Here is a 13,904-nt window from a genome sequence, read left to right as displayed (position 1 = left end):
GGGGTTGAACAGTTATATACCAGTTTTACCCCTGATTAAAACTGGTATACCAGGGTATACCAGTTTTAATCAGGGGTTGACTGTATTTTATATTTCTGGATTTTAAATTTCATTATAATACTTCAAAATTGTTTAATTCCTTTCCTAGATTCAAACTCACCCATAAAATAGTGCTTGTGGAGATTGGATTTTATACATATTACAGAAAGCTTCCATACAAAACACATTATATAGTCAGGAAATTATTAAACGCAGTAACATACATTAACAGCATGTAAGTAAAACAATTTTTCATGTAGTTATGCCTTGACATTGGTCCAGCATAACACTAGGCATTGGTATAAGCCATGCAGTACATCAAAATGTTAAATTTCACTAACACCAATAATAATAAATTGTGAATATCATGGAATTTTGATTTATTTTGTTAGCAAGATTAATGGAATAATTATATGTAAGGGTTACAAGTATTTCTTAGAAAATTAAAACAGTAATAAACATGGGCGTTTGACTGAAATAAACTTTTTGATAAACATTGCCAAGTGTCCGTGTATCTAAACCGTACGGAGTTTATGAATCGGTAATAAACATCTTACAGCCCAATGAATGTATAATGAAATAACCAGGATCACTCAGGAAAACAGTAAGCCAGAAATATGGAGCTTTTGTCAACAGTCTGATGATGGAATAACAGTAGGATAAGATAGGAAATCAGAAGTAGAAATTTGTTTAAATTATAACAAAATTAAACATTAAGATTGAGCAAAAGCAAACTCATTAAATTTTAACTATTCACTTTAATTTTTTGTGTGTTTAATTGAATTGATGCATTCTATGCTGACTGAGATATTCATGTGACACTAACACTAATAATTAGTATTTTTAGTAAGATAATATAATAAAAATAAATGCCAATTTTCAATTCAATATAAATTTAATATATATTAAAATATAAAATACGTTGTGATTAATTAATTTAGTTGTAATCTAACCAGATCAATTTGTGACATCTATGGTATATATCTTATTGGAAGTATATGAAAAAAAATTATAAATTTAATATGGAAATATTAGAATATATGTAGCTACATAAAATATAGGGAAAATTGTATTAAAAATATATTTTACTTATTTTACTTATCATACAAATAAAAAGATTAAAAAAATGTAAAGAGTGAATATAAAAAAGTCAGCAATCTTCTGTTTTGTTATATAATTGTGATATGACAGGGTTGTGACCATTGTGTGTGATACAAGGGTGAATGGCAGTTGTCAGTTTCATTGCTTACGGTATTGAAATGCCTACAATATTTACTTCAGTGTGGACTCTTCAGAAAAGGATTTCCTTTTTTGGAATATAACAAAAAAAGGCATAGTATTTTTGGGGTGCTGTATTTTAAAAAAGGGGTGAAATAGTACCAAATTGGATAATGAAACAAATGTTAACAAAATTCTACAACAAAATAGTGTTAAATTTTATGCAAAAATATGCAATTTATGAAAAAATTATGCAATACATTTTTTTATCAACTCGGTATTACAGGAAATCCTTGTTAATTTGAACTCAGATAGTTCAAAATTTTGTTAGTTTATAACTGTACTTTTGTCCCGGCCGGAGGTATAGGAATTTACATGTTAAAAAATTTGGATAGTTCAAAATATGGCTATTTCAAAATTTGGAAGTGATTATTCTGTTTGAACTGTGTCATGCATATGCTAACCCCTTCATGTAGATTGAAGTGCCTTCATCCTGTAAGAGAACAATAACCAAGAACAATTTTAATCTGGTCAATGTGTCTTTGCTTTTAGAAACACATTTCAGGTTACTGAAAATGTGTTTCTGTAAGGGCAGTCCATGGGTAAGGTTTCCCATGGACTGCCCTTTATTCTCTTATTTCATAAAATATGACTGGTTTTTGTGATTGCAAGATTGGGCTACAATTAGCAGATTGAGATATTTGTACAAATCTAGTAGCCTAGAGCCCTACAACGTACTACTTTTTGGACCACTTTAAAAATAATTTGGGCTACATTCTGAGGAATTCTGCTTTACTTTTTAAAACCTATCTGGCAACATTTGAGGTTCTCACCAGACATGCTGTATACCTGCAGTTTATTTATATTATTATTATGTGGGTTTAGTGAGTTATACTCAGTTGACCACAACTAGTTGACACCAGTTTCTGTGTACTATGCTGGACCAGAGTCAAGGCATAGCAACCAAAACAAGACAAAAATTAAATGTGTGTTGGTGTGTTTGTTGTATTCAGGAATTTCCTAACAACATGACATGTATTCAATATAGTGGCCTTCTGTAGTGTGATGTATGTAGTGTTTCTATTCAATTGTAATGTTCCCAGGCTTTTGTGTAGTGTATGTGGTATGACACATGTAGAGGAGAGATCAACAGGTACAATAAGCACACTATCCATCCTCCACAGATGCCTTATTTCCTGGACGAGTTCTGTGTACTTGCTGATTTTTTCAGTGCATACATTTTGTATATTGTGAGTGTTTGGAATGGATATGTCTATAATGTATATGGTTTTATTGTGTTTATCAATGAGAGTGATGTCTGGTCTGTTGTGGTAAATTGTTTTATCTGTGATTATGGCTCTGTCATAGTACATTTTGTGTGTGTTGCTTTCAAATACTGTCTGTGGGATGTATTTGTAGTATGGTTCATGAGTGTCTAATAATTTGTGTTTGTTTGCAAGCTCTTGGTGTATTATATTTGCTACTTGATTATGTGTATGTAAATAATCTGTCTTCCAAGAGCTTGCAACCAGAAATGATGTGTTGTATAGTTTCTGTCATGTTGTGACATTTTCTGCATGTGTCATTTGTGAGTGTTGCATCTTTGAGTATGTGTTTTCTGTAGTTTTTAGTATTTATGACCTGATCCTATATATGGCAGTCATGAACCCTTCATCTCCTCAAAAAGGCATCCCTGAGCTAACCAGCTGTTTGATGCAGTTTTGTCAACAAAATTCTGGGCCGGGTCATAGAGATGTCTGCCGCGGTGTACTTTTCGAGCCCATGATTGCTTAATGGTGTCTATGGTTTTTATATGTTGTGTTGTGTCCATATGATGTGATTGTAAGTTTAATTGTGTGTTATTTGAGTCTGCTGGAGTTACTGCTTTATATAACTGTGATGTTTTTTGTAGAAAAACTCTTGTAGTGTCTGTATTTGTTTGTAGGAAATGTTTACTATGTCAATCAGGCCACATTTGCCATCTTTACATGGAAGAGTAATTCTTTATGGCTGATTTCAGATGATGATGTTTATGCTTAGTAAGTGTTGTTCTTGTTTTCCTTTGGAGTTGCTCAAGATCTGTGAGTTCAATGTATAACTCCAAAAGAATAAGTGAGTAGTGGGACGACATGTGTTTATTGCTTTAACTGTGTGTTTTGTATTTAACCATGTTCTGAGAATAGCATTTAACCTACTTTGGTATTCTTTATTTAATCTTTGCTTTATTTGTGTATGTTCTATTAGTTTTGCCTTCAAGAATCCTAAATAGTTGTAGAACTTGCCCTCTTCCATGGATTCAATCACATCTCCATTTCCAAGTGCAAAATCTTCTTTCTTTGGAACTCCTTTTTCAATGCAAAGTGTTTTGTATTTATTTAGGCCAAACTCCATTTGTATGTCTTTGGAGTATGAATGTCTGATTTGTAGGAGTTGATGAAGTTGTTTTTGTGTGGATGCATAAAGTTTTATGTCATCCATGTACCGTACATGAGATGTGACAATGTAAACTGTGTTGTTTTTTTCTTGTCTGATACTGTAACAATGTTGCATGTTGTTTAACATGTTCGATGATGGGTTCAGGGCTAAACAGTACCAGAGTACTTCCAGTGTGCATCAGAAGTTCATATATAGTTACTCAGGTCTCCTACTCCTAATGTTTCCATATTTGGTCTCTGCTTTCATTTATCTAATTCCGTTCTCAGGATTAAGGGAGGACAGACAGCAGACGACAATGGAAATTTATAGGTCTACAATTTTTTCAAATTACAGCCCAAGTATCCAGGTTTGAATTATCCAAACTTTTTTCAAATCAAGATAGTTTTTTTAAAATAAAATTATGACATTATCTTATATAATTTTACCCATTCATTTACAAATTTGTTAATATTATGAGTTGTTACTTAGTAATTTAAGCTATTTTGAAAAAATTGTCAGTTTGCATGTACTTAATGAAAACGTAACCAAATTACATTTAAAGCAAGATGTGAAAATAACATACAAAAGAACCTTAAGCACTTCAATAAGAATTACTGTGAATTTCATCTAGCGGATCGATGACTAGGTCTATGAAGAATTCATTGTCTTGAGTTTGAGATTACAAAAATCATGTGATTTGATGAAAACAAGCTCTATTAACAACTAAAGCTATAAGTATACATTCTATTGTGAATAGTCATGTGTATTTAATGGACTTTGAAATTATTGAAACAATAGGTTTTTTTCAAAAAATATCTAAAATAATTAAATGCCAAACAGATTTCTTCTGTAAAAATAAAAAAATTTCTTTTGTCATCAACAATTCTGTACAATGTCCAAACGTCCTTGAATGGATGTCCAATAAATCATCATTGCATAATTGGTGAAACCAAAACCAAAACTGCCACTTGAGCATGGAAACTTTCTTATAAATGTAATATGATGGAAGATCTGTAATTAAACAATATTTTTGTGGGTCATTGCACCAGATAATGACCTTGAATTTCCTTGTATGCTTATTTCAAGTTATTCAAACTAAAATATATGCAAAATCCTATTCTCCTGGCTTGGAACTAGATTTAACTTTGAGTTACGTGATACTTCAAATTATCCTATATTGAAATAATGAGGTTTTACTGTAATTGTTTTATGTAAATACAAGATTGGTATATAATATATTTGTAGGTTTTAATGTTATAAATATTTATTAATCAACATTCATATGAAATTATACAATTTTAAATTACTTTATTTCTAAAATGCATAAAAACATTCTTTAATTCATTTCAAATTTGCATTATAAAAAGGTATATGATGAATAAGAATATTTTAAATTTAGTTACAATATATTAAGAATAGTTTTCTAATCTTTTAATTAAAAAATGAGAGAATTAATTTTTAGGTTGATTTTTCCTCCTTTTTTTCAATAATTTTTTATTAACATTTATAACAGAAAATTAACTTTTATGATCTATATCAACTTAAATCTGTCAATACTTAATTCAGCTACTTGTCCTAGATATGTGCACCTGCTCTACTATAGGGTGCTCCTTTATCTATAATTCATTAATCTTTTTTGTTGCTATTATTTCATATTTAGATTTAAATATTAAAATAGTGTTTATGTATAAATATATATAACAGCAAAATAAAATTTTATTTTGAAATATGCAAAATTATTTGATTCTTAAACTTATTTAATCTTCATAAAATTGAGTGAAAAGCTGTTTATATTTTACCTATTAAAACAAACAAATGATATATACTATAAAAGAGTTTAAAAATTCAGTTTTAATAAATTCTTGCAAAACAAATAGATTCTTTGCATTTTCATTGTAAAATTGATAATTTTTTGTACAGATATTTTTATTGGATACAAAAAGATAAAGGTTATTAAAATGATATTTATGCTGTTGTTTAGTTTAAAAGAATAAACCATCATTTAAACAGCAATATAATTTCAAACACAAACATTTTCAGCCTAGTTTATAGACCATCATCAAGAATTCGTAATATTGAATTATAGAATGTTTGGCCATCGGTTAAAAATTCAGAATAATCAGAAATAATTAAGGTTATTTAATCAGCTATTTAATAAATTTCAATGTGATAAATTTATAAAAATTACCATATTGCAAATTACTTATGTGTAATCTCTAAAAGATAATTTGAAGGGTTTCATGTTTTACAATAGGGTGGGTTATATACTGATTTTAAATTGTAGTTACAAACATATTCTTGTACCTAATGAAGTTAATTGCTGTCCACAGGTGGGCAGCAATTAATGATTCCCACCTGTGGACAGCAATAATTTGATGGGAGAGATTATATGAAGAGTTTATTTTCATTCTAGCAATTTTCTGTTGGGATAAACTCTGTCACAGGCATGTATATCCCATATAAATACACACGAATTTATTTACCATATTTAAATACAGATTTTTAAAGATCAAAGATTTGAAAACTTTAAAATCTTCTGCAGATTAGATTTAATGGATATTCATTTATTAGAAATTAAAGTTTCAAAGAAACCACATATTATAGTTTCCAAAAATTTGATGAGTTTATTTTAAAACATATGTTCATATGTTTAGATGTCATACGTTTTCAATTATGTTTTCAGTTGTAAACTAAGTGAATTTACAAAGTATATTTTATGTTATATATTTGAGCACAATCAATATATTATGGTCCTAATTTTAAGTAGTTAATTGAAGTTTCTGTTGATTACTATGCATATATAATATATCAACTGGTATTTCTAAAATTTGTATTGAAAATCAAATTTGTACAACATATCATTTCTTATAAGTGGTTTGCACTGAAATCTCATACACAAAGTTCTATAATGCCAGAAGGTTTAGAAATTAACCATTAGTGAATTGGTAAGTGAAGATGACATGCATTTGCATAAGAAATTTCATGTTTATGACATGTAAGTTCAATGATGACAATATTAAATGAAGTTTGATTGAGAATTCTTGGATACCTTCAGCCATAACTTCTTTCCACACTTTGTTCATGCATTTATCCATTAATTCTTTCCAAGCAAAGTCGATATTGCCTATGGCATCCATGATGTTATATTTTTTCCAAAATTGCACAAAACAAATGTAGATTTAAGGGAAATATAGTGCTACGACAAATTGCCACCTTTTGCCGATTGGTTGATGTTTGGGAATAATCATATTATATACAAATTAATGAAATGCTGTGATAATTTGAATCGGCATAAATTTTGAGTGGTTTTTTTAGGCTCTGAGCAGACTGCGTTATATCGAATCAGTGTTAAGCAGGGTCTTACTGTACCAATAAAACTTTTTGAAAACAATTGTGTACTTGCATACTGATCAGCGAGAAAAGCCAGTTGGAACCTTATTTTGTACCTACAAATTTTGCTTTAGATGTGAAAACATAGTTGACTGAATGTATTCAATTTAAATTGAAGCCATTTATTGACAAAAATTACTTAGTCATTATAACATCTGACCTGATGGCATATCATATCACTGTGCATCCCTTAACTTAAAAATTTGAGTATTAATTAGGTAAAGAAAGAAGAAAATCCACTCAATGTGCCTCATTATGGCCTATAGAAAGGTTTTAGGTTCATCTGAAACAAAAAATTTTTTCAAAATGTAAGTAAAACCAATCATGCTCAAAACTCAATGAGTTTTGTGAAAATTATTTTTAAAATTTTTCACTAATGCCAAACATAAAATCTCTACCCCTGCTGCTACTTGCAAATCTTTTTCTGTAATTAAATAAATTTGAATTAAGTTTCAATCTCTCGTGTTTGGAATTATGCTTATTTGTTTCTCATGTATGGATTTTTAATGAACCCTCTTACTTCCATATATCTTTCATGATATAAGAGAATAAAGGCATTTAAATAAAATTAACTCAAGTATAAGCTAAATAATGTAAGATTTTAGAAGACTTTTGTATACAAATATTAAAATACAAATTCTTTTTTCAAAATAGTTATATAAATTGAATATGATAACACACAGCATTAAATACATTATGTATATTTCATAAAGATTAGCTTGTCAACTTAATATTAGTTTTGTACTTAGTTTATTTCATTTACACTCAAACCTGTTTTTGTGTGGTTTTTTTTGTGTGCAGTATATGAATTTCAATCAAATTGGTATACTGCACAAAAATAATTGCACAAAACACGTTGCACGCATAAAAAATCGCACAAAAAAAGACTGCACAAAAACAGGTTTGAGTGTATTGTATAGAACTGTTGATTTTTATCATTTCTTTTTTAGGTGGTCTTTTTGAGAAATGAATTTAATTTCTTTTAAATCGTTAATGTACAGCAAATTTATTTTGCTAAGTTATTACATATAGAATAGTTGCTGATTTGATGCTGTAGCATAGTAGCATATTATGAAAACTGAGTTATTTTGATAAAAGAAATATTAGAATTAAATAATGGAAAGGAAAATTGTTGTTATTTAGGGGGGGAATTTTCTGCTAAACCAAAACAAGAATTTTAGTTTGAATTTTTAGTTAGAAATTACAATAGAATTCTAAAATGATGAAATTTATGCACAATATTATAAATAATTTTTTAGATTTGTGAATAGATTTAATAAATTATTTATATTTATTAAAGTAGTAGTATTGTAGTATTTTATTTTAAAAAATTCAAATTAAATCTTACTTTTCTAAAAGAAAAGAAAAAACAAACACATTAAGAAGAGAATGATCTATTTAGATATTTTGAATTAGATGATATTGCTCCATTTAGTGATGAGTATATAGCAGTTCTTTCTATGAAAGTTAAAATTAGAACTATGAATAGCTTCAACTTACATTATTTATTTAAACACCTGTGTTTACTTATAATTATCTTCATAAATTATCCTTCTAGATTTTCTAAAATGCATTTTGAATGCCAGTTTGAGAATAAACAAGATTCTAGGAAAATCAAATGTTTAAATGAAAATCCTACACAATTTTATTGTAATTTCCAGTTTCTAATTCTCTTGATCTTAAAATTTATAATTGAAAATATATTTAATGTTTTAATGTAATATTATCTGTGTAAAGATTAAAATAAAATTATAACAACATTTATTTATTCATTTTCCTAGAATATTTTAAAAAACCCTGTAGAATTTTAGATTTGGTAAAGAATATCAAAAGTTAATTCCATTCATTCATCCATTTAAATTTATTTTATTAAGATCAATATTTGTTTTCAATTGTGTGTGCAAGATAGAATGAATGTTGATGTTTAGATTCTTTACATAATTTTATTGTGATATTATGTTCACATTGTAAATGTATATCATATATACAATGTATAACTTTTATACATGTATACATGTAAAAATGAGGGATGAAGATATTGATAGACATACATCTGTTTTGAATAGTATTGTAAGCTATGTTGTTGATATTTTAATGTTAATTTTGTATTGTTTATGTAAATTTATGCACCATGTGAGATGTACATTTATAATACAACATCGTTTATTGATTTGTATTGTCAGATATAAATATAAACATAACACAATTCATATTGTTTGACCTATAGTAATATGCCACATTATATAGGCCAAAAGGGACCACCTGACTTTTTTCAGAGGTGTTTAGTAATGTCTGGTTTATTAATTTTTGAGGGAATTAAGTGTTTTATTATATATATATAATGATTTTTGTCTTATAAGTGCATAAAATTTATTATTTTATCCTAATCTTTAACAATTAACATATTCTAATAGTTTATTAAGAGACAAATGTTAATAGTTGTTAATAATTTGTGATTTGTTGGAAATTAATTTAATAAATTTCAAAATTGAAAGAATTTTGTTAAAGTTTTACAAATGAATGTTAATGCCTAAATTTTATTGTTTATAAAATATTTTTCTAACTATAACTAAAAAAAAGGGGGGAATAAATTCTTTACTATGTTTGGCACAAACTATTTTGTCTGTTATTACAGACAATTTTTCTTTTTATAACAGATTTATGGGCCATAATAATGTAATTAACTCAGTTATATCATCTGACTCTGGAGAATGGAATTTAGTTTTTTAAAAATTGATTTTTTTTTTGTTTAAAAAATAACTGAAATGAACTTCCTAAATGAGGCTTGAATAAATGAAGTTTCTATAATAATTGGATAAACTTTAAAAAATTTGATTTGAATGAAAATTTTATGTCTTAGAGAGAATAATTATAAAAATATTACTGCTGAAAACAAATTATTTTTAGGTTAAATATTAGAATAAGATTATCTTCTACTTTATATTTAACAAGTTTTATTCTTTGGTATGTTTTTAACATTACTATATTTAGCTCTTTCCTTAAATAGCTTGAAAAAAAATTCAGAAATTTTTACTGTTTTCATAGATAATTAGGTTTATTTTTTATGCTTAATTTCTTTTCTATTATTGGCATGTTGTTTGTCATCTGGAATGTATCTAAAGAACTGTTATCATTGATAAATAAAAGTGTTAATGCGGAAAGCCTGTTTTCATTTCTAGATGCCAAAGTTTTGCATTTTTTGTTTTAAATAAATTTGTTCTAATTCTAACATGTTTTTCTAGAAAAATAAATTTTATTGAACTTGTTAGATACTAATATATATATATTTATTATTATTATTTTTACTCTGCTATAAATATCAAAAATTTTGTATTTATAAAACAAAGTCACACGTTTTAATAAATTCTTTGTATATGCAGTAATACATATTTAATACAGGTATGAAAATATAATTTTCTACATACTATATCAAAAAACTAGTGTGTTTATTCTGTGTTGTTAAAGCAGACAATGAAGAAATCCATTTTCTGGTGCTAAAATGATCATTTTAACATCAAAAATCTTTTTGTTGACTATTTTAATACATGTGGTATATGCACTGTTTTCATCTTATTACATTCTTAAAATTTATTAGTTTAAATGTATTCTGATAGTAATATTCTACATTATGAGTATTATATTTGGAATTACTTTGAAACAGTGTCAACACTTAAATAAATTATGAAATACTAATAATGTCTCTAATAATGAAGTTTAATCAGTTGCAGTAATTATAATAATGTAAATTAATATTTTTAATTCGGAACATAATCTTTAAATTTGCTGGGGATATTTTTGTTTCTTTGAAAACGCTAAATTTTACACATTCATTTTTACAATGTAATAATATCGTGTTTGTTTTTTTTTCCTGTTAATGTATACTTAAGTGCTTCGTAAAAAGAAATGCCATATGCTATTTAACTCTTTCTTTAGTCGTTATTATCGTTATCAGTATTGGCAACGTTTCAAGTGATTCAAAGAATTACAGCATTCCAATAGCTAATGCAAAAGTAATAACATGACAATTGTTTGTATAACTAGATTCATTCTGTATTATCATCATCATTAATAATTCGTCCGACTGCTCGACTAATTTAAATACGTATTAATATAGTTTTTGAATTTTGAAATGCATACATTGTTTTATAACTTAAATAAATTAATTTGTTTTTATATTTATAGATGATAGGAAGTTCACTTCTTTTCGTTCACGATTCCAATCACGCTAGCATTTGGATGATCGACTTCGGCAAGACCATGCCTCTACCCGGTAACATAAAAATTACTCACAAGGATCCGTGGGTGGTCGGAAATCACGAAGACGGATATCTGATTGGTATCGACAGTCTAGTTAAACTCTTTGAAGAACTTTCCGAAAACGGCGCACCTACCTCGACAGAGTTTTAGAAACAAAGTAAGGTCGACGACCAAACTCAGGGATTTAAAAAAAAAAAAATCTATATAAGTGCCATTATTGAATATATTTTTAACAAAGCAAATTGTAGGTGCTTTTAGTATCTTTTTTAGAGACAAATTAAAAAAAAATTATAGTTTTAAATTAAAAAATGACTTTGAAGGAGTTTGACAGCTTGTGCTAAATTATGCTTAATTCATTTCATACACTTTTATTAAAACTGAGATTTTTGTCAATAATTTATAAGTATGTAGTACTAAATTTTTTTCTTTTCAGCAAGATGAATTTCTTCTTAATTCGTTAATCTGTAACTTGCATAGAAATCCAATCTCTTAATTACGTTATTGGATATATATATATAAATATTGAATATTTTTAATTCACACAAAATAACTATTTTGAAAAATTAATTTTTGTACATATAATTCTAGATGTAAATATTCTTTTACTTCTTGGGACCAATAACAAAATGATCATTGTCATTTTACCCAGTGACTTATATATCTCAAGTTATCATCCTTGCTGTTGTAAAGATATTCGAATTGTATATATTTATAACTATCATCTTAAAATTGAAAATTATTGTACATAAGGTTTGAATTTGGAAATGATTCAAAGAATAATATTTCATTAGAAATAATGTCTTGTAGTTGAAAAGTTTGAATTATTTATTTATCATAAATGTCTTCAGTTTAAAATTTTTACAAAGATGATATTAAAAGGTGCTGCTTTTATATATAATTCTGTATTTTTTTTAAACAACCAATAAATAAAATTTATGCATTTATATGCTTAGTAAATAGTAATAATATACAAGTAATATTAAAATGTAAAAATATAATTGATTGAAATTCAAACTTGTCAAGTATGTTTTTAATTCATTTGATTTATATATTATATATATGTTAAATACATAATTAATAATTTCCAAAAGCATAAGTATTTCAGATAATATTACAAACATTAAAATTAATCAATTGCTATTTTACCAAACTAAAGCAATCCGGATTTTCTTGAAGTTTAATGAGCTCACGAGCAAACTCCAGGTTGGTTATTTAGCCTACCGTGAAGTGATTCCATCTGTTACACGAGATATCAGCCCTTATTCGAATTTCTAAATTTGTAACAGTAAAATCGTTAAACATTTTTCATTTTCAGATCCTTTTATTTCCATTGTCTACAAAGCATAACTTATCGAATTTAATTTTGGTTAAGTTAAGCGTCGAATATTCGAACATTCTTTTGCCGTGCGTTACAAAATGCATTTTGATTTGGATCGTTTTGAAAGGAATGATTTAGTTGTTGCCATTAAGTTTCTTTTTCGTGATAGTCTTTTTTGTTTAAAGAAACAATAAAGAATAACCAGGATAGCTTTATATAAATTAATATTAAAAAATAATTGAATTTTTACTATACATAGGAATGCAAGTTTGCTTAATGAAAAATTCATCTGATAAATGCAATTTTTTTAATATATTAATATATTTAAACATATTTTATATATAATTCTATTATAAAATGAAAGCGTGTAAGTAGTAGCCATATTCTAGAATTTTCAAATACTTTATTCTAAGAATAGAATTGACTCTTCTCAGTAAAAATACCAACCTTTGGCCTAATGAGACTAAATATATAAAATGATCTAATGTAATTCTTAATCCAAATCACAATTTACAGTGCAAATTATTTCTGAATTTAGACTGGTAAGAGCGAGTCATTTTTATTGTAAACAATAATTTGACTTCCCGTTTATATCACCAATTTTTTGAGAAATTTCTAAACAGTGGAAGAGGTTTTGTATACGGTGTACTGGTACAGTACACATTTTCATCAACTGTTTAAATTATTTGTTTTTTAAGGAAACAAATTTTTCTTCTGTGGAAGTCTTTAGTTTGGTAAAAGCCAAATTTGATTTTAAAAAGTGTATATATATATCTGAGAGTTAACTTTTTTTATTTACTTAATATATAAAAAAGATATTATGTAGTATATGAATTTCTAGTCTAGCAAATGTGAGCTTAATTCTTTTCACATATTTAAATTTTGAAGGTCTCTATTTATTTATCTTCTCAAATTGTTATTTTATTAACTTTTCCCATTTATTTAATAATAAATATCTCAAATTGATCTCATTTGTTGGGATATGACCACGTTTTTTCAATATTTACTTTTTTTTTAAGAAAAAATCAAAGTTAGTTAATTTTTTTATTTAAATGTTAAATATCAATACAATCAATCTGTGTTGATATCAATGCAGTGATGTATTCCACAGTAAGTTATTACTTAGTTCATTTTGTATTGTAGAATATTGTGAAATATTATGCAAACTATGTTAATTATAATCAAATAAATCCGTATTCTGTATTTATTATATATTATAGTCTTTATTTCAACATAATCAAATGGGAAGGGATGGGAATTTTTTCAA

General features: G+C 26.8%; 1 protein-coding gene across 5 annotated transcripts in view; it reads left to right on the top strand.

Annotated features, from left to right (window-relative positions):
- LOC136986920 (inositol-trisphosphate 3-kinase A-like) overlaps positions 1-13,847 on the top strand; it is an 84,364-nt gene extending 70,517 nt beyond the window's left edge. For 4 of the 5 annotated variants that reach the window (XM_067284557.1, XM_067284555.1, XM_067284556.1 and 1 more), the window contains exon 9: positions 11,245-11,898. In XM_067284557.1, the coding sequence (XP_067140658.1) occupies positions 11,245-11,469 (225 nt within the window). In that variant the 3' untranslated portion in view covers positions 11,470-11,898. The other variant, XM_067284554.1, reaches the window with a different exon arrangement.
- The last annotated feature ends 57 nt before the right edge of the window (positions 13,848-13,904 follow it).

Source organism: Centruroides vittatus, unplaced genomic scaffold (genome assembly GCF_030686945.1).
Source record: "Centruroides vittatus isolate TY-2023 unplaced genomic scaffold, ASM3068694v2 scaffold_1323, whole genome shotgun sequence".
Lineage (NCBI taxonomy): Eukaryota > Metazoa > Arthropoda > Arachnida > Scorpiones > Buthidae > Centruroides > Centruroides vittatus.
Note: the sequence above shows the minus strand (reverse complement) of the source record. Positions and strands in the feature narration are given on the sequence as shown.